This window comes from Rhipicephalus microplus, chromosome 5, assembly GCF_043290135.1.
Source record: "Rhipicephalus microplus isolate Deutch F79 chromosome 5, USDA_Rmic, whole genome shotgun sequence".
Taxonomy (NCBI): domain Eukaryota; kingdom Metazoa; phylum Arthropoda; class Arachnida; order Ixodida; family Ixodidae; genus Rhipicephalus; species Rhipicephalus microplus.
In genome coordinates, this window is record NC_134704.1 from 168,610,965 (window position 1) to 168,635,454 (window position 24,490).

The following is a 24,490-nucleotide window of genomic DNA, read 5'->3' on the forward strand; positions in this document are numbered from 1 at the left end:
GAATTTTTATCATCCGGTTTGCTACCCTGCATTGCGGGGATGGGGAGTGGGGAAGAAAATTAAAAAAAGAAAGCGAAGAGAAAAGTTAGCGCGAGAAAAAACGTGCGTATGTCCCAAGATGCTCCAAGTGCAGCATTGCTATCATTAGCATACAGGGTGAAAAAGGAAAGTGTGGAATATTGATGGGAAGGTCAAGAAGAAAGAAAACAGGTGTCACTAAGCTACTTTCCGCGTTTGATTTTCCCTTTCGTGTCTCAGCTATTCACGTTACTTAGGTCGCTTATTACTACGTAACATGTAGTCGTCAGTCACCCAGCAACTACCTATAGCATATCCTTCTGTAAAAAGACGTCACATCTAGACGCGTGACTTAAAAACGTCCCATTACTTGAGAGCTAGTGATGTGACTTGTGCCAGCCTAAAGCTTGTAGTCACATGACATAATCCCCACAAATCAAAGTCTCATACAACACCTAGGAATGGTTTGCAAAACCTAGTAAAAATTTACTAAAGCGACTGCTTGTTGGCAGATTGCCAGCTCCTCCGTGACCCAGCCTTGCGGTTCTTACAGGTCGTCTTCATTTATTTACCATGCACAGCTATGTCACTGAAATGTTGGCGTGGCAAACTGCCACTTTGTTATGTTACCTCATTTCACCTGACACGAAAACGCAAACACCTACAGAATATGGAATATTTCATCGTATTATAGCGGCCGTTTTAAATGCGGTGTTGCCCTATTAGACTTCGATTAACGACTGTTTCCCATGCCCTCAGACTACAAAGGGTAAGTCTCTATCATACCAAAATGCAGCCATGAATGTCTATTCGCAAAGTAATAAATACTATTATCATACTTTTTGGTGCAGAACAAGCGTGCGAAGTAGTCAATAAAAACCGAGTTACAAACTTATTCCTTGGCACGTGAACTATACATCGCGTGAATAGTATAAATGACCATGTAGGGTTATCTGTGAGGGCTGGCATATTTATTTCTAACAAATGCGTCATCAGTCAAAAAGCCGGTTGTACGTCCTACCGTGAGACAACCAACAAGTGATTCCAGGAAACGCAAGTGGTGCGAATATTAGGGTTCAAAAAACGCGCGGCACGCTGTTGTTATTCCAATGTTGAAATCATAAAAATGCTTTAGCGCCACAATCCCAGAAAAAAAAGCTTGCGCAGTAGTGTTTTATCTATGATAGCAAGGCACTGAAGCTTTATACATGCTCGGTGCATTGGCTTCCGTTACTTCAACTGAACGCTTGCAGCATAAAAGAACAGATTTAAGAAAGCGCTCGTCTAGCATGCAGAAGCGACCCTCCTTCGAGGCGGCTCCGTCATCGCGCTTGCCACCTATGGTAGAATTTCCAACATGATCTTGTACACCTTTTTTTCTGGCTGGGCTTCAGCATTGTCGTGGGATGATCGCTCCTTGCTTTCTGTTTCGCCATAACTTATGCTCAAGGCACTATAATGACAATAGTATGTACTTTTTTTAATATTATAATCGCCATCATCAGCCAGACTGCGCTCCCTAATTTGCCAAGAGTTCGTCTATGTTCCTGCAATTAGCCTTCTCGTGTGGTATCTGTGACCCCGCCATGCCCACCAACCTTTAACCTCACCACCCTCAACAGTATCTTATAGTATGCCCAAACAAATGCCAGATGAACAACCAAAAGCGCTAGTCCGATCACTATGAAGGCTGTACATCGTAACGCCGGAGGTGCTTTAATCCATTGTCATACCACACATACTGCTGTAGAGGTGTTCGACCATCAGAGCGGATAGATTTTCCTTATTTTTAAGGAAAGAAATAAACACACATTAACATCTCACCCTTATAGGCTTCCGGGATGCTCTTTGTGCACGGAACATGGAATGAAATCCACTGCAGGAGTAAGCGTCCCGCACTGCCGCAATGTCGTTCTCCCACAGTTCTTTCTTCACCAGCACAAAGCCACTAAGATTGGTCCCAGAGTTCTGAAAGTCCGACAGATCAACCGTGTGCAAATCCTGCATCGAAAAACAAACAAGGTCAGCTAGATGGAAAAAGAAGCAGACGCAGCGGCAACCATGTCGACAGGCGGTTGGCTGCTCAGCACTGAGAGATAGAGTAAAGTCAGCAAACATGTAAGAAAATGAAGTTCTGAAACCCATCGTGAACTGGCACGTACTCTATGACCATCCAAGTACTTCGCATAGATGGTTAAGAAGATATGCCAAAACCTGCCTTCCAGTTCTACTGTGATCCAGTTTTCACGACTTGATGCAATTAGTGCATAACGTTTCCAGCCTGCAATTTTGCCCTCTGTCACTTCAATCGTAACTTATTGAATTAACCAGGTCAATACATCGTCTCTAATAACCATATTGTTCAAACTATTTTGTAGCTTACTCCTGCGATAACCCTTCGTCAGTAGCTGTATCTAAAATGAACGAAACATACTGTACTTACGCGCATAATTCGCGCCCTCGCCTAATCTGCGCACCCCTATTATTCCTAAAATTTCTCTAGCTATTCAGGAAAACAATATTTACTCGCATATTTGGCGCTGACCTATCAGTCCGAGCCAGCTCTTCGGCGCGCGCACCTATGGGAATTTCGATGCCTTGGACTGGTACGTGCCTCGCCGCGCCGACAAGCGCAGTCAAAAAGGCTGCGAGTGCAAACTCCCTTCTTCCCAGGACTACCCCCGAATTATGGTTCTTAGGATACCGCATCCGAACACAAACCGGTTGACGGGTCGTGGGACTACTTGAGCATTTGCCTCCCCTTATCTCCCAATCTCTACTACCGCGATAATGGAGAGATTGCACGATCGCGTCACGGCACGCACGACTTTCTGCATTGCAGGTGTGTGAGGGCCTGTCGCGCCAACTGTTCCCTTGTTCACTGCGTACGAGCTGCAACTCACGCTTGGTCGATTTCTGAAGTTTAGGTTCCGCCAACCGGCCGACGCGTTTTGACGGTTCCCTTGCGACGTGATACAGTAATTATTTTGGGCAAAATTAAAGCTTGATGTTGTGAATTTCGCCGGAGAAAGCAGGAAGCATGCCGCCGAAAGCACTTCAAAGGGACGTATTTCAATGTGACGACGTGAAGGTTCGGGAGAAAGCAGCAGCATGCGCGCTTGCTAATGCAATTTTTCTGCCGGCCTTTTCAATTATGTGCGGATGCTTAGTTATTCCGGTGTCACCGTGTCGTGGGACCAAGTTTCTCCTCGCATTATCGAAAGGGCTTCAAGAAAATCGGACGTTCGAAGGAACTCGACAGAACTGAGGACGATGCGCTTCGGGAAGGCGGTGGCAGCGGCCGCGACGATGATTCCTATCAGACTTCGCGATCAGTGATTCTCGCTACGCCGTGCGTGACTGGTACTGACTGGTTAAAGTACGTGCTAATTCTTTCAAATTAACAAGTAAACTTCGTTTGTGCTGCAATTGATTTCTTTTTTATGTATATAATAAGCGCGTTAGGACTGTGACACAATATTTCATAAATGCTCGCGAAATCTCCACTTAATTTGCGCACTCCTTCTCGAGGCCCCAAAATTGCAAAAAAAAAGTGCGCAAATTAGGCGAGTGAATACGGTAATTCAAAAGAACTTGAGTCAATGGCATACGGAACCTCTAATAATGTGCTTAATGACCACTTGTCCCTAATGAGTACGGTAATCCTGCCAATGATATTCCCACGAAGCCCGAAGATTTTTCATAATTGGTTGTTGAAAAGCGTGATTACTTTGTAAGCTTCGCAGATTATCAGAGCATGAAGACGTACACGCATAAGGTCGTCTTGATAATTCTCAGGCATGTTTTGTATATACAACGTCCGGTTATTTCGGCGACTTCTCGCAAGGTCTGCAATGCCTAATTAGGCTTGCAGGATTTCTCTTGGAAGTCGGGCCCAACGGCGTCCGCTTTGCTTTGACATGGAACACTATTTACTTGAATGGAAGACAGACTTCTACAGAAGTCTGTCTGATTGGGTATGAAACTGGGAGATAATTTAGACTCCAACCAAAGCAGTCGTGTGGCGGATAATAACTCCCCTCTCTCTCTCTCGTTTTGCAAAACGAGATAGAGAGAGAGAGAGAGAGAGGGATATTATCCGCTCCACGACTGCTTTGAAGACTCCGCTGCTATGTAGTCTCCACAGTCACCCGTGAGGAAGGAACCAAGGCGGTTTCGAAACGTTGAGTTTCTTCAAAACTTTTGGTTGGAGTGTAAATCATCTGCCAACACTATTTACTTAAGTGTTGTGAGCTTAGGTGTTGTGATAGAACGGCAATGTTAACTTGAGAAATTACAACGTTTAGGCTCGCCACGTCGGATTGTAACAGATATGTATCTCCGAGTGGTCACTGGATCTTCAGGAAGCTGGTTTCGCGACTTCTCTTGAAGTGTGGCAGTTTCGCGCTACAACTATTGTCTTCTCTTGACGGTTTTGACTGCTACAGGCCTCGCATATGATGAGTGAAGATTATGTTGTGGAGTGTTTCAGTGAGATAAGGGTTCGTTGCTACACTGGGTGCGGAATAGCACACAGGCCACCAGCTAGAGTTACGTCGCACTGCACACGACGTCCTAAAAGAATGCCCGCGCTTAGTAAAAAACACGCACAAAAAATGACATTAGATCATAACAATCTGCAAAGAGGAAACCGGGCAGGGCAGTTGGCTGAAAATTTCGCAAAGCTAGATCCATCGGCTGCCTGCAACATCCTAATCCTAATCTTAATCCCGGCCTTTTCTTGGTTTTCATTGCGTGCCTTTGTGCATGTGCAATTAAGGACGGGGCCAGTGTACTAGTGAGGGAAGTTTCTGATTCAACCCATAGCGTGGACGCTAACATTTGATGTAAGCGTGTGTCAGTGGCACTTGCTTACCGGCATTGGTGTGCCATGTTGCTTTGGGTTTTGGGGAAAATCATGTTTAGTAGGGGCGTCGAAACGATTCACAAGTGTCACGCACATGCTTGAAATCTTCAAAAACAAGAGCGCAATTCGGGCGAGTTGGTTCATGCTGAACACCATGGGCACAGTGCAACAACAGTTCTGTTTTGGTTGTGTCTTCCTTCTGTGTTTGCGTTGTGGCCATGGTGTTCAGCTTGCAGCCTGTTCTTCTAGGCGCCGCAGTGGTGCCTGCTGCTCACCAGAGCACTGTCTGTTTTTCAATGAACTCATTGACTTCATTCTCATTGATGATCCTGACAGCTAATGTATCTTCATCTAAAGTAAATTTAGCCTCCAATATCATATGTATCCAACATAGCTCTTAATTTTGAACTAGAACAAGTGGTTTTAATCTGTTTTCATTCCAGACATTTCTATTACCTCGGCAAACTTTTTTTTAAATTTCGCAAAAAGCAGGAGTCCGTTAAGTGAACGGAATTGGCTGCTTACGAAACAAGATTGTCACTCGCTGCTCGTTCCACTCAAACAAATAGTGAATGTTAGGACCTTGCCTAAAAAAACACAAGCTTGGTCCTCTTAGTACCCAATTACAGTATAAGTAGTTACAGAGACGTGAGAAATACATGCACCTGTGATCATCGTCTCTCACTTTGTTCTTACGTTGCGTTTGATACTGTTGTACACTAGATGCTCGAATGATCTGCTTTTTTTTTCCTTCATTCGCCATGTAATAAGGCATGGTTAATTTTACAATCCTTATATTTGCCATTTCTCTACGTTTTTTTGTATTCTACGGACTATGTGGCACCGTTACCACGTGGTTTCCTATAACACGCCAATTTGCATGACACTAGGTATTGTCTCGTGGGTGTTCCCAGCTCTTTTCCAGTTTCAGCCTCACTATCATTACACAAAACACAATCGCTTCAGCCATCACAGACAGTCCAGGTGGGTGAAATGTACATTCAGTACACCCATGACTACCAGCTTTAATTTTTCTCAGGTAAAAATTGATTGCGATAAATCGACTCTTTGACACATGAATATCAGAGCACAGCGCAGCAAAACATTTAAAGCAGTAATTTGGGTGAGTTGAGCTTGGCAAGAAACCACATTATAGCGGGATAAAAGTAGGACGCAGAAGGAAGCACGCACGAGTTGAAGCCTCGCAGTCTTTATGTGTGCTTTGTTGCATGTCCTTGTTTTGTTCCTCCATAACATGAATTCAGAACAAAGCGACCAGGCAACGTGATCTCATCATGGTTGTGGTGTTATGTTAGTCTAAATTATGAGATAATACGAACTCACCCAAATTATGGTTGTATTTTTCATACTTGTTTGAAAAAATGACAACAAAGCTTCTGTGGGCCACGCCAATATAGACAATACGCTGATGCGTAGAAAAGTCCTGAACAATGCATGGTGATTCAGCTGTCTGTTCTTGTGAGATTAAATGACACCCCTGCCATTGGCGCATCTTCTGATTAAATAAACAGAAAAACATTGGTCTTTTGTCAAGTTTGTGAGTAAAGGCACCAAAAAAATTAAATGTTTTTCACCCTCGAAAACGACAAAGGGTTATGATATTTCCACGCATATCATGCATATGTTTGGCATTCTTCTGTAGAGGGAATGAGCACTCGGCGCAGAGGTTGCCTAGTTCATTTAGAATACAATCACTGTTTAGAACAAGTGCATTTGAGCAAGAACTGTACTGCGTTGGTAATGCGCAAAATAAAATGCCGCTGAATTGAAGAAGCGCATATGTCACCACACAACCTACGTATTTCTATACTTGCGTTCGCGCGTACTTGCGTGTTCACATGTGTGTGGGGTAGGGTGGGTTGAGCACGCGCGTGAGCACGTTCCATCGGAGAGGGGACAAACTTCCGCTTTTATTTTTATATTGCTTAGCCACAAACTTATGCTTTTTTACTACCTTGAAGCGTTAGTTATTTCTAAAAGGGTAGAATGACATACAGAAGTAACATCAAGGTAAGTTTGAGCTGTTGTAGTACTATCCCATGGTACACTCAAAGACAAAATACTCAAATTTGTCTCATGCGATCTACTTGAAGTGGCTTGCTGCGTAGCTTTCTGGATTATTGTTTTGGTGGCGTGGGGGTGGGGGGGTTACCACCTCCGGCTGCTAAAAAACTAACCAGAAAACAACATACAGCAAGAGTGGTAAACAACCAATAATGTGGAATTGCACAGATCGCTTGCAGGTGTTGCCTTTCGAAGAGTAGTTATACGCCGACTTTATTAAGCATGTTCTGTCCGCAACGGGCGTACTCGGTAATCGAATTGACCAGAACATGCGGTAACTGAATGGATCCGAGCCGCTACCTTTTTATACCACATGCGTTACTTAGGCCATATTCCAGTTCTCAGGTTTGTAGCCCTCGAAGAGTGCCTGGGTGAAAATATTGCGGAAAGAGTTGCTCGAGACAACTTCCATACTCTTTAGAAATTTGGTGGGCTTGTTGTCGGATCCTGGGGCACTTGAATTTTTCAAGTTGTCAATTAGGTAATAAAATTCCTGAACTGATGTAACGATCGGTGTCTGTCCGCTAAAACATTGACGGGGGATTTGTATAATCTTGGAGGACTCGAGGGCAAAAACAAGAAAAAGAGAAGTTCATACCGTTTGGTCTCTGAGCAAGTTAGAGTTACTGTATATGATCCCTACAGGAGCAGAATCGCGCATAGGTCCACCATTATGTTCCACGGCTTTGCAATGAAGCGACTCGTCACGCACGCAGGAGAAAATTGCGATGCGATGGTCTGGCGCTGGCGGCGTGCCGCAGACTTATTCGAACGCGCTCATCAAGATTGCACGGTCGCAGTGAAGTGGTAGGTTGCTATGGGTGACGAAAATGGTTGAGGCTCGTGTAATTAAATTTACATGCATGTTAATGAACCCCAGATGGTCGGAATTTTGATGCCCTGCACTACGGCGTTTTTTCTTTAAAATATGGTGGTTTCGGGAACATAAGTTTAAGAATTATATCAGTCAGGTGAAAATAATCAAAAAACGTAACTCATTCGTGATTACGCCTCAGCATGGTTTTTGCACCAGACGTAAAATGCACAATGTTTCTGCTGAAACAATTTTGTTCTCGCCTGGTTCTTTTTAAGACCGCTAGATAGCGCCACCTATCAGTCTGTCGGGCGCTCACACGTTTGCGGTTCCCATGTTCTAACCATTTTAGGTTTGGTAATTCGGCTGAAGCAATGCAATCGCTGTTGGTGCTCGCACTTTGGTTTATTTTGACACGACGCCTGGAGCCTCCGCAATGAAGATATCGCTAGTTTCTACGCACAAGCGTGAATTTGTGGAACAGCGCCGTAAACGTAAAGCATAACCGGCGGGTAATATACGTTACCCAAAGGTTTACGATCTGTAAGGACCCGCGCATACGCAGAATCTATCCGATAACATGGTAACGCAAATTGTACGCGTACAAGGTAAAACACCTAATGGCAGTCGCGATAAGGCTGAAGTATGTGCGGGTAAAGAACACATGGGCGCCGCACAATTGTGCACGTAAAGCTGGCTTTGCCGCGTGAATTTGAAACATTTGACGTCACTTTGCACCACGTGACAGTGCTCACCGAAAAGTGGCGCGAGCGGTGGAAGGAAAAGGCATGCGCTCCTCTGCTACATGAAGGTAGCACACGCAGTATCTGTAGAGCAAGTGGCAGGTCAGTGCCATCTGGAAAGAGGAACTTGTTGTGCGACTGCCTTCAAAATTTTGCAATTTTTTATTACTCTGCAAAAAGTTCCTCAAAGGACCCATGACACCAAACACCAAATTTGGAAACTCGGGATGCTTGTCTCGCTTGATAGTCTTGCATGCGTTGCCACCTCTGACCGATTATTAGTGGTGGGCGTAGCCTAGAAGCTATTTTAATTTGGTTTTAAAGCAAGTGTGCTTGTTTTTTCGAGTATTCAGGCGCTATCGACATTTTTTATAGTTTCACGTAGACCGGGACTCGCCTTGTGACGTTCAGGGTCAACATTTGCGGGGCGCACACAATACCCCGACTAGAACCCTGCGAGGGTTATATTTCGTTTCTCCTCTCCATCTGTCGTGAGGCTGCTTTCAAGGTAGTTTTGGCTGCCTACACCAGGAATGCTTTCTTTTTTTCTCAAGGGGACACGCTCAATGAACCCAAATTGTCGCACTCTTCACAACATGGGTGTGCCCTTGTTTGAGAACAGTCTCAGGCGCTGCTCCAATGAGGGGCTCTAGCTTCTTACGGTATCTAGGCGGGCGTTTCAAAGTTACGAAAAATTATTTTATAATACCGCCGCTAACAATATCTTTCCAGTGCAATAAAGCATTTACTATACAAATTCGGCATTACCGGACGCAAAGCTACAAACTAGTGCAAAAGTACTTGCAAAAAAAGCTTTCACTGTCAAGCGTTCTTTAAGTCTTCATGGTGGAACTTTCTTTTTTGATTTTAACAAAAGGCCAGTGTATTCAAGTAAGCATAACAAGTATTAGTTTCACTACACTTCCGAAGTCGAAGTGCAGGCACAAAGAAATAGTCTTCTTTTTAAGTGATAGTATTTTCAATGCTTTAGAATACTACCGCGAATTTCGAAAGCCCTCGTTTAAAAGTAAATATTCAACTAATTCTGTAAGGAGATGTTTCACGTTCATGTTACACAGATTTGTATGATGTATGCATCTAGTATATTCTTTTTGATGCACTTAGCCCATTTCTAAATATTGTTACGATAATTCTCATGTAGATATGACCACAGAATTATTCAGGTGAGTTGGTTCGCTGTTCCTTGTTGAAGATTATAAAAGATTATTGTGGGGTTTAACATCCCAAAACCAAGATGAAAGAAAGAGTACCAGAGGGCTCCGTAGAAATCAACCACGTGAAAGAGAGAGAGAGAGATAAGGATGCAAGGAAAGGCAGGGAGGTTAACCAGACGCACATCCGCTTTGCTACCCTGCACTGGGGACGGGATGAAGGGGAGAAATGAGGTTGCAGAGAGATGAGAAGGTACACACAATCATGAGCACACTCGGGGAGCACACACAGTCTACAGGCGGTCGCTCAGGTTTGCTGACTTCAAGTAAACTAGCAGTGCTTTAGTCGCTTTCTGCGCAACTGAGGCAGATGCCCAAGGATCTAGAATCTTCTGCAAACAAAATGGTCCGGGGTTAGGTTGATTCAAAACCATCCGCAGCTGGCATCACTGTGTGTCGTAGCAAGCGCAGCTGCACAGGACGTGTTCAATGGTCTCTTCAGCTCCGCAGTAGTCGCATGTAGAAGTGTCTGCCATACCAATGCGAAAGGAGTACACCTTTGTGAATGCAACACCCAACCAAAGGCGGCATAACAGTGTCGCATCGAAGCGGGAAAGTGGTGATGGTAGCTTTATCTTGAGCGAAGGATACAGTTAATAAAATTGACACCTTTGGAAGCTGGCAGACGACCAGAACGTGCGTGTAAGACCTCGAGCCAGCAGGTAAAGTTGTCTTGCTGCATAATTCCTTGATAGAGGAATCGGGACTACACGGGTTCCTTCATGGGCTGAGCGGGCTGCATCATCGGCTAATTGATTTCCGGTAATACCGATATGTCTAGGCAGTCATTGATATATATTATCATGCCCTCGTGCTAGAGCTTCATGATGGCAATGTCTTATTTCTTGTACCAATTGTTCATGACTCCTCCTACGCATTGCAGACTGCAAACTCTGAAGCGCTGCCTTCGAATCACAAAATATGACCTATTTTCCTGGACGTTCTTGAACAAAATATTGTAAAGCAGCCCTTATAGCAGCAAGCTCTGATGCTGTAGACGTAGTCATATGCGACAGTTTAAATTTGATTGTCATTGCTGCAGCCGGAATTACAGCGGCAGCTGATGAGCAGCTGGACGAGACGGACCCATAGGTGTATATCTGCGTTCGGTCCAAGTACAACTCATGTAATAATAGCTGTGTTGCTTGTTTCAATGCTACTGTGGAGTGATTGCTTTTCTTTTTGATACCCGGAATTTCTAGACGTACTTGCGGCTGGTCGAGGCACCACAAAGGACATGCCATTCCCGTGGTTAGCGTATATCCTGATGGAATGCTGTTTAGGTGCTTGGCTATGATGTCTGAAAACGTAACACGTGGTCTTCCGGAGAGTAGAAGGGCCAAGTGGTGGTCAGGAACATGGCTAGCATGTCGAATGTGCGCTCTGAGGCAATCCACAATTCTATATGTCTTGACCGGATGGTCTTTTGTAAGCACGATTGTGGCATAAGTAGAAGCGCATTGGGGCATTCCTAGGCACATACGCAGTGCCTGACCCTGCAAACTCCCCAATGAATGAGTATTTTATTTGCAAGTGTTAGTCAGTACCGGCAAGGTGTAGCACAATAGACCGAGAAATAGGGCCTTGTACAGCTGTAGTATGGAGGCCACAGAAGTTCCCCATGCTTTCCCGCACATGAATTTTATTATATGCACAATAGATAGCAGTCTCTTCTTCAAATACGCACAATGCGGGCTCCACAAAAGACTTCTGTCGATTATTATGCCCAGGAAACCATGTGTCCGTGCATATTTGACACTCTTCCTATTGATGTAAACAGGGTATGGCGTCATTGGTTTGCGTGTAAACGCCATCAATGCGCACTTCACATTTTATATAGTTAGGCCTTGCTTCTGAAGGTAGGCTATTGCGAGGGTGGCTGCCCGCTGTATTCGTGCACGCACCTGAGGGCGAGTAAATGCAGCATTCCAGAGGCAAATATCATCGGCGTATATGGATAGGCACAGCGACTTTGGCAGAACCTTCACCAGACCAACGAGGGCAACATTGAACAATGTGGGGCTTAAAACACCTCCCTGAGGTACTACGCAGTAGGTGTTTTATGCGTTCAGCAGTTGTACCCTCATCTGTTTGCACAAAGAAACCCCTGCCAGTTATATAATTTTTTATCCATTGAAACATTCGTACACCAATGCCCATTGCTGCAAGAGAAGTGAGGATGGCATCGTGAGCTACATTATAATACGCACCCTTTACGTCAAGAAAGAGTGCCACTGATATGCGCTTGCGACTTTTTTCTTGCTGAACAAATGTTGATAAGTCAAGGACACAGTCGATGGAGGAGCGGCCCTGACAAAAGCCTGCCATGCAAGAAGGGTATTAGGTGTATCGTTCCAAGTACCACTCGAGACGCAATAAACCATTCTTTCCATCACTTTTCCGAGCCAGCTTGCAAGGGCAATAGGGCGATACGCTGTCAAGTCCAATGGTGATTTTCCTGATTTAAGAAGTGGTATTATACGACTTATTTTTCATTCTCGTGGAACACTTCCGCTGAGCCAGGAGTTGTTAAAGCATGTTAAAAGTTCTTTTCTGGCTTTTTGTCCAAGGTGTCCCAACGCACTATAAGTAATACCATCAGGACCTGGGGATGACATGCGCTTAGAAGCGACTAACGCACCTTCCAGTTCTTCCATGCTGGATGGAATGTCCATTTCTGGTAATCGCCTCTCAGAAACGATACAGCGTCGATGCTCTCATTCATAATATTTCCGGCAACTCTCGTGCAAAATTCTTCAGCCACCTCGAGTTCTGTTTTTCCATGATGGAGTGCCAAAGCTTTAAAAGGGTGCCGTTGTTGCGGAGAGGAGCGAAGACCACGAACTGTTCTCCAGGTATATGACAGCGGTTTATGAGGGTCTAGAGATTCGCAGAATGCTTTCCAGTGTTCCCTTTCCAGCTTGTAAATGCGTCGTTGAATCTTTTTCTGGAGCCGTCTTGCTTCCCTCAGATCGTAAATTGACCTTGTGCGTCTGTATCGTCGTTCTGCACGCCTTTGTATAGCTCGTAATCTTTCCAGTTCGATGCCGAACTGTGTTATTTTAGTCAAAGATGGTAATTTACATTTGGACGCTTGCATAGCTTCCACTATGGTATTTTCCAGGCTGCAGGTGAGGCCTTCTTGGCAAGCGTTCTCAACACGCGATGCAAGCATCGACCGGTCAGTGCCAATTGCAACACCGGAAGAGAAATTTTTTATGATACCATCGATCGTCACGTAGGTGGGTATGTGATCACTCCCATGAGTCTCAATATCGCAAAACCATTACTCTTTGTGAGAGAAGCACCGTGACACCAATGTGAAATCAAGGCAACTGCCATACGTGACACCCCGCAGATATGTTGGGGTACCATCGTTCATGATAGAAAGGTCGTAGTTGGAAGCGAATGTAACAATGTTCCCGCCTCTGGCATTCATCTTAGTGCTCCCCCAAAGCATGTGATGGGCGTTGAAGTCACCGGTGATGATCCAAGGCCCATCGGTGTTCATTAGAATGTCTTTTAATCTGTCGCAGTCAAATCACGATGACGGAGATATATATCCACCAATAAGCGTGAACGAAACTGCATTCTTCTTTACACGAAGACACACGTACTGATTATCGTCATTTGAACTTATTGGGTGCGAAAGCCAAGTCTGTGCAAATGTAAACAATTACTTTGCTTCGTTCTTCGCAAGCGGCTGAACAAAAAGCTTCATAACCGGACAATCTATAAGGCGTTGATACGTTTGGTTCACATATGACAAGTATAGGAAATTGATTGGCCCGTACAAATTGGCGAAAGTCCGAGATACGGGACTGCATGCCTCTGGCATTCTACTGAAAAATTGACGCACTTTTAACTTCAGCGCGGAAAATGAGATTTTGTTGAGCCATTGTGCTTTTACGACGTTAGCAAGAACTGGATTCAGTGCATCCAGTATTTGCAGTGCACTCTTAGCAGACGGAAATTGTATGCTTCTAAGTAGCGTGCGAATCGTGGCAATTAATGATTGCACGATTGCAGTCATTTGCCTGTCTTGGCTGGAAGGATCTCGAACCGGGATCTTTCCACCACGTGAGGCTCTGTTTTGTGCTCCTAAATCTAATTACACGGGCTTCAAACATTTCTGTCTTCATCTAGAAATGGTCGCTGCGGCAGGAATCATCTTGCGCAGCAAAAGTTCTGTGCACGTTAGTTGCAGGCGAGTCTTGTAAAGTTACCTACATTTGAGTCCTGGGCCACGTGACGCATTTAGAATATTTGTATGAACGCACTTGACATAGTAAATGCCGCTTTGGTTTACTTAGAAGTAGCTGCTTCTCCACTAAAGATTCATTTGATCCTGGCATTATAATCTCGGTCATATTTCATTTGATTCTTAATGTGTATTTATCTCAATTTATGAATAATTGCATATTTCATCATTGCCAATTCATTAATGTTTTCGGAATGATGAGGTATAAGATTTTTTCTTGTTGATTGTGATGGGCATATACTGCACCACACGTGTTACGGACAGTTGTAAATACTTTTGTTGGCATTGTTATAAAATATTAATTTTCCGGCTCCAGATTGGGTCCGAGTAGTGCCTGAAATATTTGTAAATAAAAAAATCGTGTTTCGCGCATCTGCCCTAGGCATAGCTATAGGTTTTGCTATCCCCTGTTTCATTCGAGGCTTTTTTTTTTTTTTAGCCTTTACCACACCCTTGATTCAATTGATGCAGGGTATTCGTTGAAATATGATAATAGTCATACCAATATTCGTTAGAGTTTAACGCCCCAAAAACCACCATATGAATATGCGAGACGCAGTACTGGAGGACTTCTGAAATTTCGGCGACCTGACGTTGTTAACTTGCTCTAAATCTAAGCACACGGGCCTCAAGAATTTTCAATTCTATTGAAAATGTGGCTGCCACTGCCGGAATGTTCGGAATAGTAGCCGAGTGCCTTAGTTCTTAGACTGCCATGGCAGGCTAATAAAAAAATGTGGTGTAGTGATCCTGCACTCAAGCATTTTCCAGAGCTTCTGTAACGCACTGGCCAATTCCATCATTATTAGAAGGCTAGTATGAAGTTTCCATTCTTGAAAGGGCGGATGTGCCTATCTCCACTTGCTATCCAGGGTCATCTCCAAAAGATTATGCAGCTTGTTTTGATTGCTTTCAAAATTGCATACAATTCCAAAGTCGAAAGTAAACGTTCTACAGAAGTCTGTCTGGTTGGGTATGGCGCGGATCTTCAGGAAGGAATGGGTTCGCATTGCGCACGTGCCTTCGTGTACGCTCGGCCGCCTCCTCCCCCACCTGAAAGACCGGCTAACAATGAACAGGAGCCCCGGTGTCGTTTATAAAATTTCGTGTGCCGAGTGCCCCTTGTCGTATATCGGTGAGACGAAAAACCTACCGGAACGACTGAAGCAACACGCTAACGATGTGTGGAAGTCCTACAAAGAGCGCAGCGCAGTCGCCGAACATGCTGAGACGTTGGATCACAAACTGAATTTTGAAGCGACGGCCATCCTTGAAAGCAAGCCGAACTGGAGGAGAAGGTTGTTACTCGAGTCGTGGCACATACAGAGGACAGCTCATAATATCAACCGCTCTCTCGGAACTCTTCCCCCAGTGTATTCACACAGACTGCGCTCCATGGCAAAACAAGAGAAAGAGAGGGAGAGGGGGGGGTCATTAGCTACCCTGCGAGTCCTCTGAAAACGCCGCTGCTACGTAGCCTCCGCCGTCACTTCTGAGGAAGGAACCAAGTCGGTTCCGAAACGTCGGGTTTCCTCAAAACTTTTGGTTGGAGTCTACATCACCTCCCAATTCCAAAGTCGTTGACGAAGATATATGCAACAATATATATGGACACTTTTCTTCAAGTTTACGCATGGATACCACAGAGCATGATAATTTTTCAGCGCAAGACACAAATGCGTATATCTTTGTCATTTCATTATTATATAAAATTTCTAATGCCTTAGTTTTTCGTGTGAGTACTATCTACGTCACAGCAACCGTTGGGATCTTCCAGTGTCCAAGACCGTTTTTTACAAAAAGCAGTGCTAATATTTGAAACGGTTGTGCACTTATTTGAATGGCCGTGATCCTCTAATGTTTTCGCCACGTAAAGGTTGACATTTTTTGTGCGTGAAGATTTTAAATTAGCGGCTTTTCGCTTGTATGTATACTTGTCTACGTTACTCTTCGCTAGAGAGCCAAATTATGCATTCATATTTTTGCTCCTTCCTCGCTTTCAAAGTTTTTTTTTACCTCGCAACACGCACTCTCTTTAGCATCCGGTAACAACTAATTTGTATATTCTGTGAGAAGTGTGGTGTGCAGCATTCTTGTGACTTGTGGCCATGTGTACGTGGTGCTGACTGGGAGATGCTGCAACGCGACGTTAAGAGAACATTGATCCAGCCAGAAAGGGCATTCGAGCACGCAATTGACTGTGATTGGGAGGAATGTGGGTGCACACCTCAGCAAGCAGCGCTAGCATTTTGTTCAACACCGGAATCAAACAACGAGAGAAATTCTGGAAGCTCCTTGGACTGAAAAACTAAAAAAAAAAAACTTGATCAGCCATTCTTTCATTGGCTTATTAGATAAAGTAATTTATTTGGTTTCATGGGACCTTGGATCACAATTTTCTTCTTTCCTAGTATTTCTTAGATGAGCATTTAACGTAGTATGTTGTCGTGAACGCGCTAATTCAAAGGGTTGTAATCAAGCGTGATTGTTATTTGTGCGAGTGCTGTGTTGCCCCCCCCCCCTTTTTTTTTTTTGAAGAGGCCACGCAGATTCTGTTGACTACTTGAACAGAGCTATATTCAAAACTAGACCAGTTGTGGGATTGCACTCGTTTATTCCACTTTTTTTTTCGTCCTCGTTTTATCTAGTCCAAACTGTCTAAAAGTTGAATTCATTCCAAAAAGAATGCACTAAGTGTGTCAAAATGTCGACACAACCGTTGGAAACCGAATAGCTTTGCTTCCATATGCATATACCAAAATGTTGTATTCCTTAAAATCTTTCCTTGTGATTTTGCCGCAGTGACTATTAATTCTTAATCAAACCGTAGATAGTTGAACCAATTTTCATGGCTTATTCATCATTTTTACAAACGTGAACGCATCGTTTATGTGCATAAGTTAATGTTTACGTATGGGGGCTAAAGCTTTTCTAGCTAAGTAAACGTGACTAAGTAACTAAGTACTAAGTGACTAAGTAACCGCAATGCAGAATTCGGACAACACGGTGATAAAAACCATACGCACAAGCTAAACCTTTCTGATATGGACGGTTGTATCGCTAGAAGTATTGTCAAAATGGTTATCGGGTTTCTGTGGTACACGAAGTTACTAGGCTGTTGATCAGTGTACTCGAGTTTGCCTAAGGTTTTCGCTGACCAGCCCATAACCTGTTTCGATAAAATGGCCAGTTTGGGTACAAGGACGCACCCATAGGAATGGTTTTCAAATTACCTGTAAGATGTTCCCACTGACATCCACGCACATCGCGAAATGCTATCAGTCGTTCTTAACGAACAATAAAATACTCTGCACCGCAAAGGATCTTCATTTTGAAAAGGAAACATCAGTCAAAATTCGGCGTTTGTAAAAACTTAACACGACCGGGTCGCTAGCCTACGCTCAGTTCATGCCCTAGTAAACTTATTCAGTTTCTAAAAGGACATTGCGGTGAAGCGGTTGAGATATTCTGTCCATCGGATCCGCGAAAGAAAAAGAAAGCGTACGCGTGGCAACACTATAAACTCACAGCCAGTTCAAAACATATACTATTTCTTTAAACTGGAATAGTGCGCAATAAAGCGAAAACGATTAATGCATCATACTTAAGCTCATACTTAATGCATCATACTTAAAACGCCACAGTTGGCCCACTAGCACTGTGCTAACTGTGGCATCTCGGTGTCACGCAAGAGAATACATGAGCTTTAGGAGCGCTGGAACGTGTATAATGTTAACATGACGGGAGATTAGGAACTCATGCGAAACGGGGGCAAATTCATGTCGCGTCGCCAAGCGATCAGCGGTAATAGTAAAATAAAACGCGCGTATTTGGTTTGTTTGCTGTTTCTCCGGGTGTGTCAAAAAGACAAGAAAAATCATTTCAACGACCTCAGATTTTCGCTGAAAACAGTTTAGTAATAAAGCACCCTCAAACCGTGCTTTCTACTGATCTATAAAAGAACGCTAAGCACGCTCTGAACTTTTCAGCATGTCAACGCGATGATAACACCCGCTTGCGTTGCGGGAAAACATAGTTTGGATAGGTTTTGATAGGTTTTGATTACATTCAAAGAGAGAGATAACACAAGGAGAAAGGCAGGGAGGTTAACAAGGGCTGAGCCCCGGTAGGCTACCCTGCACTGGGGAAGGGGAGCGGGAAGGAAAGTTATTGAGGAGAAGATAAAAGGTCGCTGACTGGGCCGACGCGTAGCACTTGCACCATCACAAACGATGAAACAGGCCGGTGTCTTTGGGAAAATGCAACGGTGCTTTCGTTGCCTTTCGGAAATTGGATGTACAGTGCTATGGTACCAATACTTTCTCGACAGTGAAATCACTTCTGACCAGTTGATTTAAAACACTGCGCAGGTGAAGCCTTTCGTTTGTGTATGCCGGGCAGTAACATAAGCTGAGTTCAATAGTCTAATTGACGGCACAGTCGTTGCACTCCGCGCTGTCGGCCATCCCTGTCTTAAATGATTAGGCATTGGTGAAGGCTACGCCCAGAGGCAGACGGAAAAACACTGTACCTTCCTCCATAGAAAGAACGGAGGGTAGCCGCAGTCGTAGAGATGGATCGAAAGAATATAGTCCATGATGTGCGAACTGTGATGACTGCCACTTCTGGAGTGTCATGTCCTGCACCAGCTTACTTTGGTATCTTGCCGAGTCAATCCTAGATAAAAGTACGGACACAGGGTTTGCTTTTACACGTGCATTTCTGGCTGCTTCATCGGCGAGGTCATCGCCAGATATACCGCAATGACTTGGTATCCACTGGAGCACAACGTTGGGTCCTTTTTCGGTCGCATAGTGCAGCATTTCTCTGATCTCCCATACCAGTTGTTCGTATGACCCACCACGAAGTGCCGACGAAAGACATTGTAGAGCCGCCTTGGCGTCACAGAATACTGCCCATCAATTAGCCGGTTGTTGCTTTATATAGTCGATGGCAACTCGCAGGGCCACAATTTCCAAACCAGTCGATGTGTTGACGTGACAAAGTTTGTAAGTGATGTTGATGTGTCGCAATGGAATGAAGGTGTCACCGGTGGAGCTATTCTGGGTGGCAGATCCATTCGTGTATACGTGGATTCTCTCAGCGTAGAAAGTTTGTAAACAGTCCAGAGTCACTTGCTTCAACGCCAAGGCTGAAAGGTCTTTTCTATTTCTTAAACCTGGGACGGAAAGGCGCACGTCGGCTTTTCGTAGGTTCCACAAGGCGGACGGTGAACGCGCCAAGGGTATAAAACCGGATGGTAGCAAAGCGCGGTGGGAGCTGACGACCTTAGAGAATGACGCCTGTGGTCGTTGTTCTGGCAGAAATGTCAAGTGGCTCGATACCGTCCGTGAAATGTGCCAAATATATGCTCTCAGCACGTCAGTTGTGACGTAAGTCGTAACCGGATAATCCCGAGTCAATATAACTGTTCCAGCGGTTGAGGTAATTCGTGGTAGGCCGAGGCAAACACGTAGTAACTGTGCTTGCACGCTCCGAAGTGTTTGAATGTTTGTCTTGCAAGTTTTAAAAAAGCAGGGGAGAACTGTAGCGCAGTACACCAATAAAACGTGCTTTGTGAAGCTGTAGCATGGAACTCAATGATGGACCCCATTTTTTTTCCAGCGATGACCTCCAGAGTGTGAGCAAAAGATATCAGTTTCGCTTTCAAGCTAGTCACTTGAGGGCTCCAGGAGAGGTCGCCGTCAACAATGACATCTAGAAAACGATGGCTACGCTTGTAAGAGATGGGTTGGCCATTACAGCTTATCGCGTAACTTGTCATCGCCTTGCGCGTGAAGGCCACCAGTGCACATTTTTCTGTTGAGATTGTTAGACCTTGCGTGCGAACATAGTCAGATGCTTGCGACGCTGTTCTCTGTATTCTTGCTCGAACTTGTAGGCGTGTCAACGCAGATGCCGCGACACAGATGTCATCAGGGTATATTGAAACACTGACAGTTTCAGGAAGAGCTTCCACCAGGCCAAGCAAGGCGAGATTGAAAAGAACTGGGCTTAAAACACCACCTAGCGGGACGCCACTGCACGTGCAGTGGTCCGAGGTCGGGCCATCATAACTATATACAAAAAAGGAACTTCATGTCAAGTAGCTTCGGATCCATGGATACATCCTCCCAGTTCAATCAACAGCAGAGTGTCTAGTATAGCTTGATGGGAAACGCTGTCATAAGCACCTTTCACATCAAGAAAGAGTGCAAGTGCTATTTGTTTCCTAAATTTCTGCTGTTCTACTGATGACACCAAATCGATGACGGTGTCAATCAATGAACGGCCTTGTCGAAATCCCGCCATGGAGCCGTGGTAAATGTTGTGCCGTTCAAGCAACCATTCCAGGCGCGTGAGAATCATGCGCTCCATGAGTTTCCCAACGCAGCTGGCGAGTGCTACAGGCCGGTATGATGCCAGCACAAGAGGGGATTTCCCTGCTTTTAGAAGTGGCAGAAGACAGCTTCGTTTCCATTCGTGAGGTACGATGCAATCTTCCCATGACCGAATAAATAAATTTAGCAGTTGACGTCTAGCTGCTTGGCCTTATATACGCAGAGCCGTATACGTTATCCCATCGGGCCCAGGCGAAGAAGAACGCCTACACAGTGTCACTGCAGCTTCTAGCTCTTCCATAGAAAATAGAGCATTCCTACTTATATCTTGCGGACCGGGGATATCGCATAAAAGCAAATCGGAGAATGGGACTGTTCTGCCGGTGATGTTGGCGCAAAAATCCTCTGCAACGTCAATTTCGCGGTGGTTGAGACGAAGTGCGAGAGCCTTGAAGGAATTACGTTGCATCGTACCTGAGCGAAGACCCTGTAGAGTTCTCCATATATGCGGGGTCTAATGGCTCACAAAAGCTTTTCAATCTTTGATCCTACAGCTGGTCAATCGGTGTTGTACATTTAATTGTCTCACAGGAGTAACGTAGTAGGCAGAAAAGCTTTAAGCGGGATATCTCATGTTCAAACCACGTTGAAGCGTAACTAAATAAATAAAATACGTTGCAGGATATATGAAATAACCAAGACATAGAAAAGTAGCTTATAACCATCGTGCATGGGATACAACGTGCTTTTTATACGACACATGTGGCACCACTTCATATGCGCATACAAGGAAGCTTTTGGTGAATGCTAGCGATAGATTCCATAAAATTGTAGAAAGCGTACGTAGGTGTTGTAAGTAGACAACAGAAAGTGAATCATTCATGATTCATGAAATGGGCATGTTTTTTATGACGTTGTCAATATTCGGTGGACAGCACATGTCAATATAAAAGTAATTTAGTGCCTCGCGCACTGGTAATTTTACAGCGAAAGTTGTATATGCAGAGGTGAAATGAAAAACCGTACACCACGAGTGTCGGTCACAGCCTCGATCAGCTACACTGTCAGTTACGTCGTTCTGGGCGTCGTAATCAGGAACTCGCACCATTGGCTGCAACGTCAGTGATGTCAACTCATCTCTTCACAGCGGTGCTGCAGAGCGAACCTGCCATATTTTCTACCTAAAGCTTTTACATGGGAAGGGCATGGATCGTGCGAACGTTGAAACAGCATACAACTAATGAAGAACAGTGCCGGCAGCTGATAAACGATATTATTCATGTTCGCAGGGCTGACGAAGCAGCCCAAGTCTAAGAACAGAGCCACGTGGCAAAGCGAAAGTCGCAATGGCAGACCAAAAATCTCTGGCAACCTTACGAGCCGAATTAAGGGACAGCGTTGGGCCGAGAAAGCGGCGTTGCGGGCAGACAAGCGTCAACGTGGCAATGACTGCGAAGCGTTTGCTGTGGCCAACGCCCGTTTTTGGCGGGAGTTTGTGGAGCTGCAGTTTGGCTTTGGCTGAGACATCTCCGACTGCCGGAAGCTGCTCGTTTAAGCTTCGATTTTAGACCGTCTGTACGAATTGTTTGAGCGCAGATTATTTTTGTGGGTATTTTTTTCTTCAATGTTCTAACCTGGCTATTTTTTGCCATTCACGCTTTTTGTTAGCCTAGATTTGTCGTCTTTTGATTATGCTTATCTGCACAATAAACCTCTTTTTATTTTGATATATATTTCGCGCATGTCAACGGCAGAGTTTATTTGATTGATATCTGGGGTTTAACCTCCCAAAACCACCATATGATTATGAGAGATGCAGTAGTGGAGGGCTCCGTAAATTTCGACTACCTGGGTTCTTTACGTGCAACCAAACCTGAGCACACGGGCCTACAACGTTTCCGCCAACGGCTCAATTCATCCACAATGGTACATCTGCAGTTGTTCAATGAATCTGAGTTGTTGGTAAGCGTCGTGTGGCACCCCTTTCTTATCCATTCTTCTCTTAAGTGGTACTGAAGCTCATGTGAAGCTTTACCTAACCGCAATTTAAAAGTGTGCTCTTGCAGAGTGCAATATTACCATGCCAAAAAGAGATATGCTTGTTGCACGCTTTACTGTATCAGTACATTTGATGTGCATGGAGCCAATCTGCACTAACCTGCGCGGATTGATATCTGCATTTCAGTGCGTATTTTGAATGCATGAGCCAACTAATTGGTAAAACATCATTAAGGGTCGTGAGAGACGAGAATAACGCGTAGTGTCCTCCCACGTTGCGACGTGCAGGCTAGGCGTGACTGGTGCATGAGCTGATAGGAAACTTCTTATACGCAACTGGCATCCGTGGTTGAAAAAAAATCAATTAGTTGCATATTGCATTAAAAATATATTAGTGTCACTGCAGCTTAGTAGTCGCTATAGGCTGAGTCCTGATACCTTAAATAAAAAATACATAAAAGTTCACGTCCACACATGAGGTTTTACCTGCACAATTTATGCGTAGAATTCCCTTCTTCAGTTTATTCCGCTTGGAACACTTTCATGTGAACCCGCCCCACCACGGTGGTCTAGTGGCTAAAGTACTCGGCTGCTGACCAGCAGGTCGCGGGATCGAATTCCGGCTGTGGCGGCTGCATTTCCGATGGAGGCGGAAACGTTGTAGGCCCGTGTACTCAGATTTGGGGGCACGTTAAAGAACCTCAGGTGGTCGAAATTTTCGGAGCCCTCCACTACGGCGTCTCTCATATTCAAATAGTGCTTTTGGGACGTTAAACCTCACAAATCAATCAATCAATCACTTTCAGGTGAACCTAATTTATGAAATATTTATTCAGAGTATTACCGTGTGTTAATTCGCAAAAAACAGAAATAAACCTGAATACTCATGCGTATCGTGCAACACAACCTTAGTTCGAAAGCATGGCAGACAACCTCCTCGCATAACGTAACAATTAGAAATGCAATAGCTGTTTTAGTAGTGTTCAGCGTTTGCGCTCTCATGCTAGGAGACAAAGATACGTCATTGCAACTATTTGTCTTCTATGCCTTCACTGATTAACCTGCTATTCAAGTACTGACAACGTGGACAATAAATGTGATGTACATGCCCAAAACAGAACATATTCACACCTTTAATATTGTTTCAGTAATGCACTGATTGTGGCATGGTTACTTTATTGGGACATAAGTTTTACAGGTTCGTCAAGAATCGTCGTTTATTAAATAGAGAGGTTCACTCTTACCAATGTAGTGACGATAAAGTTGTAGTACTCGTTGACTATTCCCACTTTTTGGGCCTGCAAATAAAAGTTAAAAGAAGATTCTCAGAGGGAGCACTCGCGAGACGTCGTCGTGTGCCAGAATTTCCTATTTATTTTTGCAAAAATCTGTTACAATATCCACTTACTGCTATTCCTTGTATTTAAAGAACTTGCATAACTTCTGCTATGGCAAAGCTATGGTTTAACTTTTATGATGGTTATGTATTAACGGCATGACGTTTATTAGATGTGAAATAAATATTATCACAACATTGTTATAGTGGCAGTGAATACTAGTAAATTATCAGTATATATTCACCTCTACACGAGGTAAAATACGGATGCGGTACGTTATCTGAGTTGTCGATGGTTCGCAATCAGCAGAACCAACTAAAAAAAACTTCAACTCATGCAGCTAGTGTCAAGACCCAAGACACTTAGGTAGCTAAGGGAACACCGATACAAAGGCAACACTCAGTGAGTTCTGCACAGATATGAGGAATTTAGCTAAAGCTAGTGTTTTAATTTGAGCACGTCACGCATAGAGTTCCCTAACATTATCTACAGGGGACTCTAGCACTGCGGTCGTTCAGCGACCACGGATAGTACCTGGATTTGCCTAGCCTTCGTACTTGTGGCTTCCTTTATTCCTGTGCTTCGCTTTTGTTTTCAGGGAAAAAACGAACCCTTTTGAACTTTGTGATCCCATTCGAAAAGGCGAGCGTAAAACAATAAGGTGGTGAATTGCAACAACAGAAACTTTGCTGATTTTGTTTCGCGAGAAAACAGCTTGAAGCTACACGAACACACGTAAAGCCAATAGTACGAAGATTAGACAAATTCATGTGCTACCAATCATTCCCATGCTC

General features: G+C 44.3%; 1 protein-coding gene across 6 annotated transcripts in view; it reads right to left on the reverse strand.

Moving 5' to 3' along the window:
* The window catches only part of LOC119173630 (glutamate receptor ionotropic, kainate 2-like), a 295,577-nt gene that overhangs the window by 83,397 nt on the left and 187,690 nt on the right, over nucleotides 1–24,490 (reverse strand). For 5 of the 6 annotated variants that reach the window (XM_075896184.1, XM_075896187.1, XM_075896186.1 and 2 more), the window contains 2 exons: nucleotides 23,604–23,657; nucleotides 1,843–2,019 (listed from right to left, as the gene is read on the reverse strand). In XM_075896184.1, coding sequence (XP_075752299.1) covers nucleotides 1,843–2,019; nucleotides 23,604–23,657 — 231 coding nt within the window. The remainder of the gene's footprint in view (nucleotides 1–1,842; nucleotides 2,020–23,603; nucleotides 23,658–24,490) is intronic. The other variant, XM_075896183.1, reaches the window with a different exon arrangement.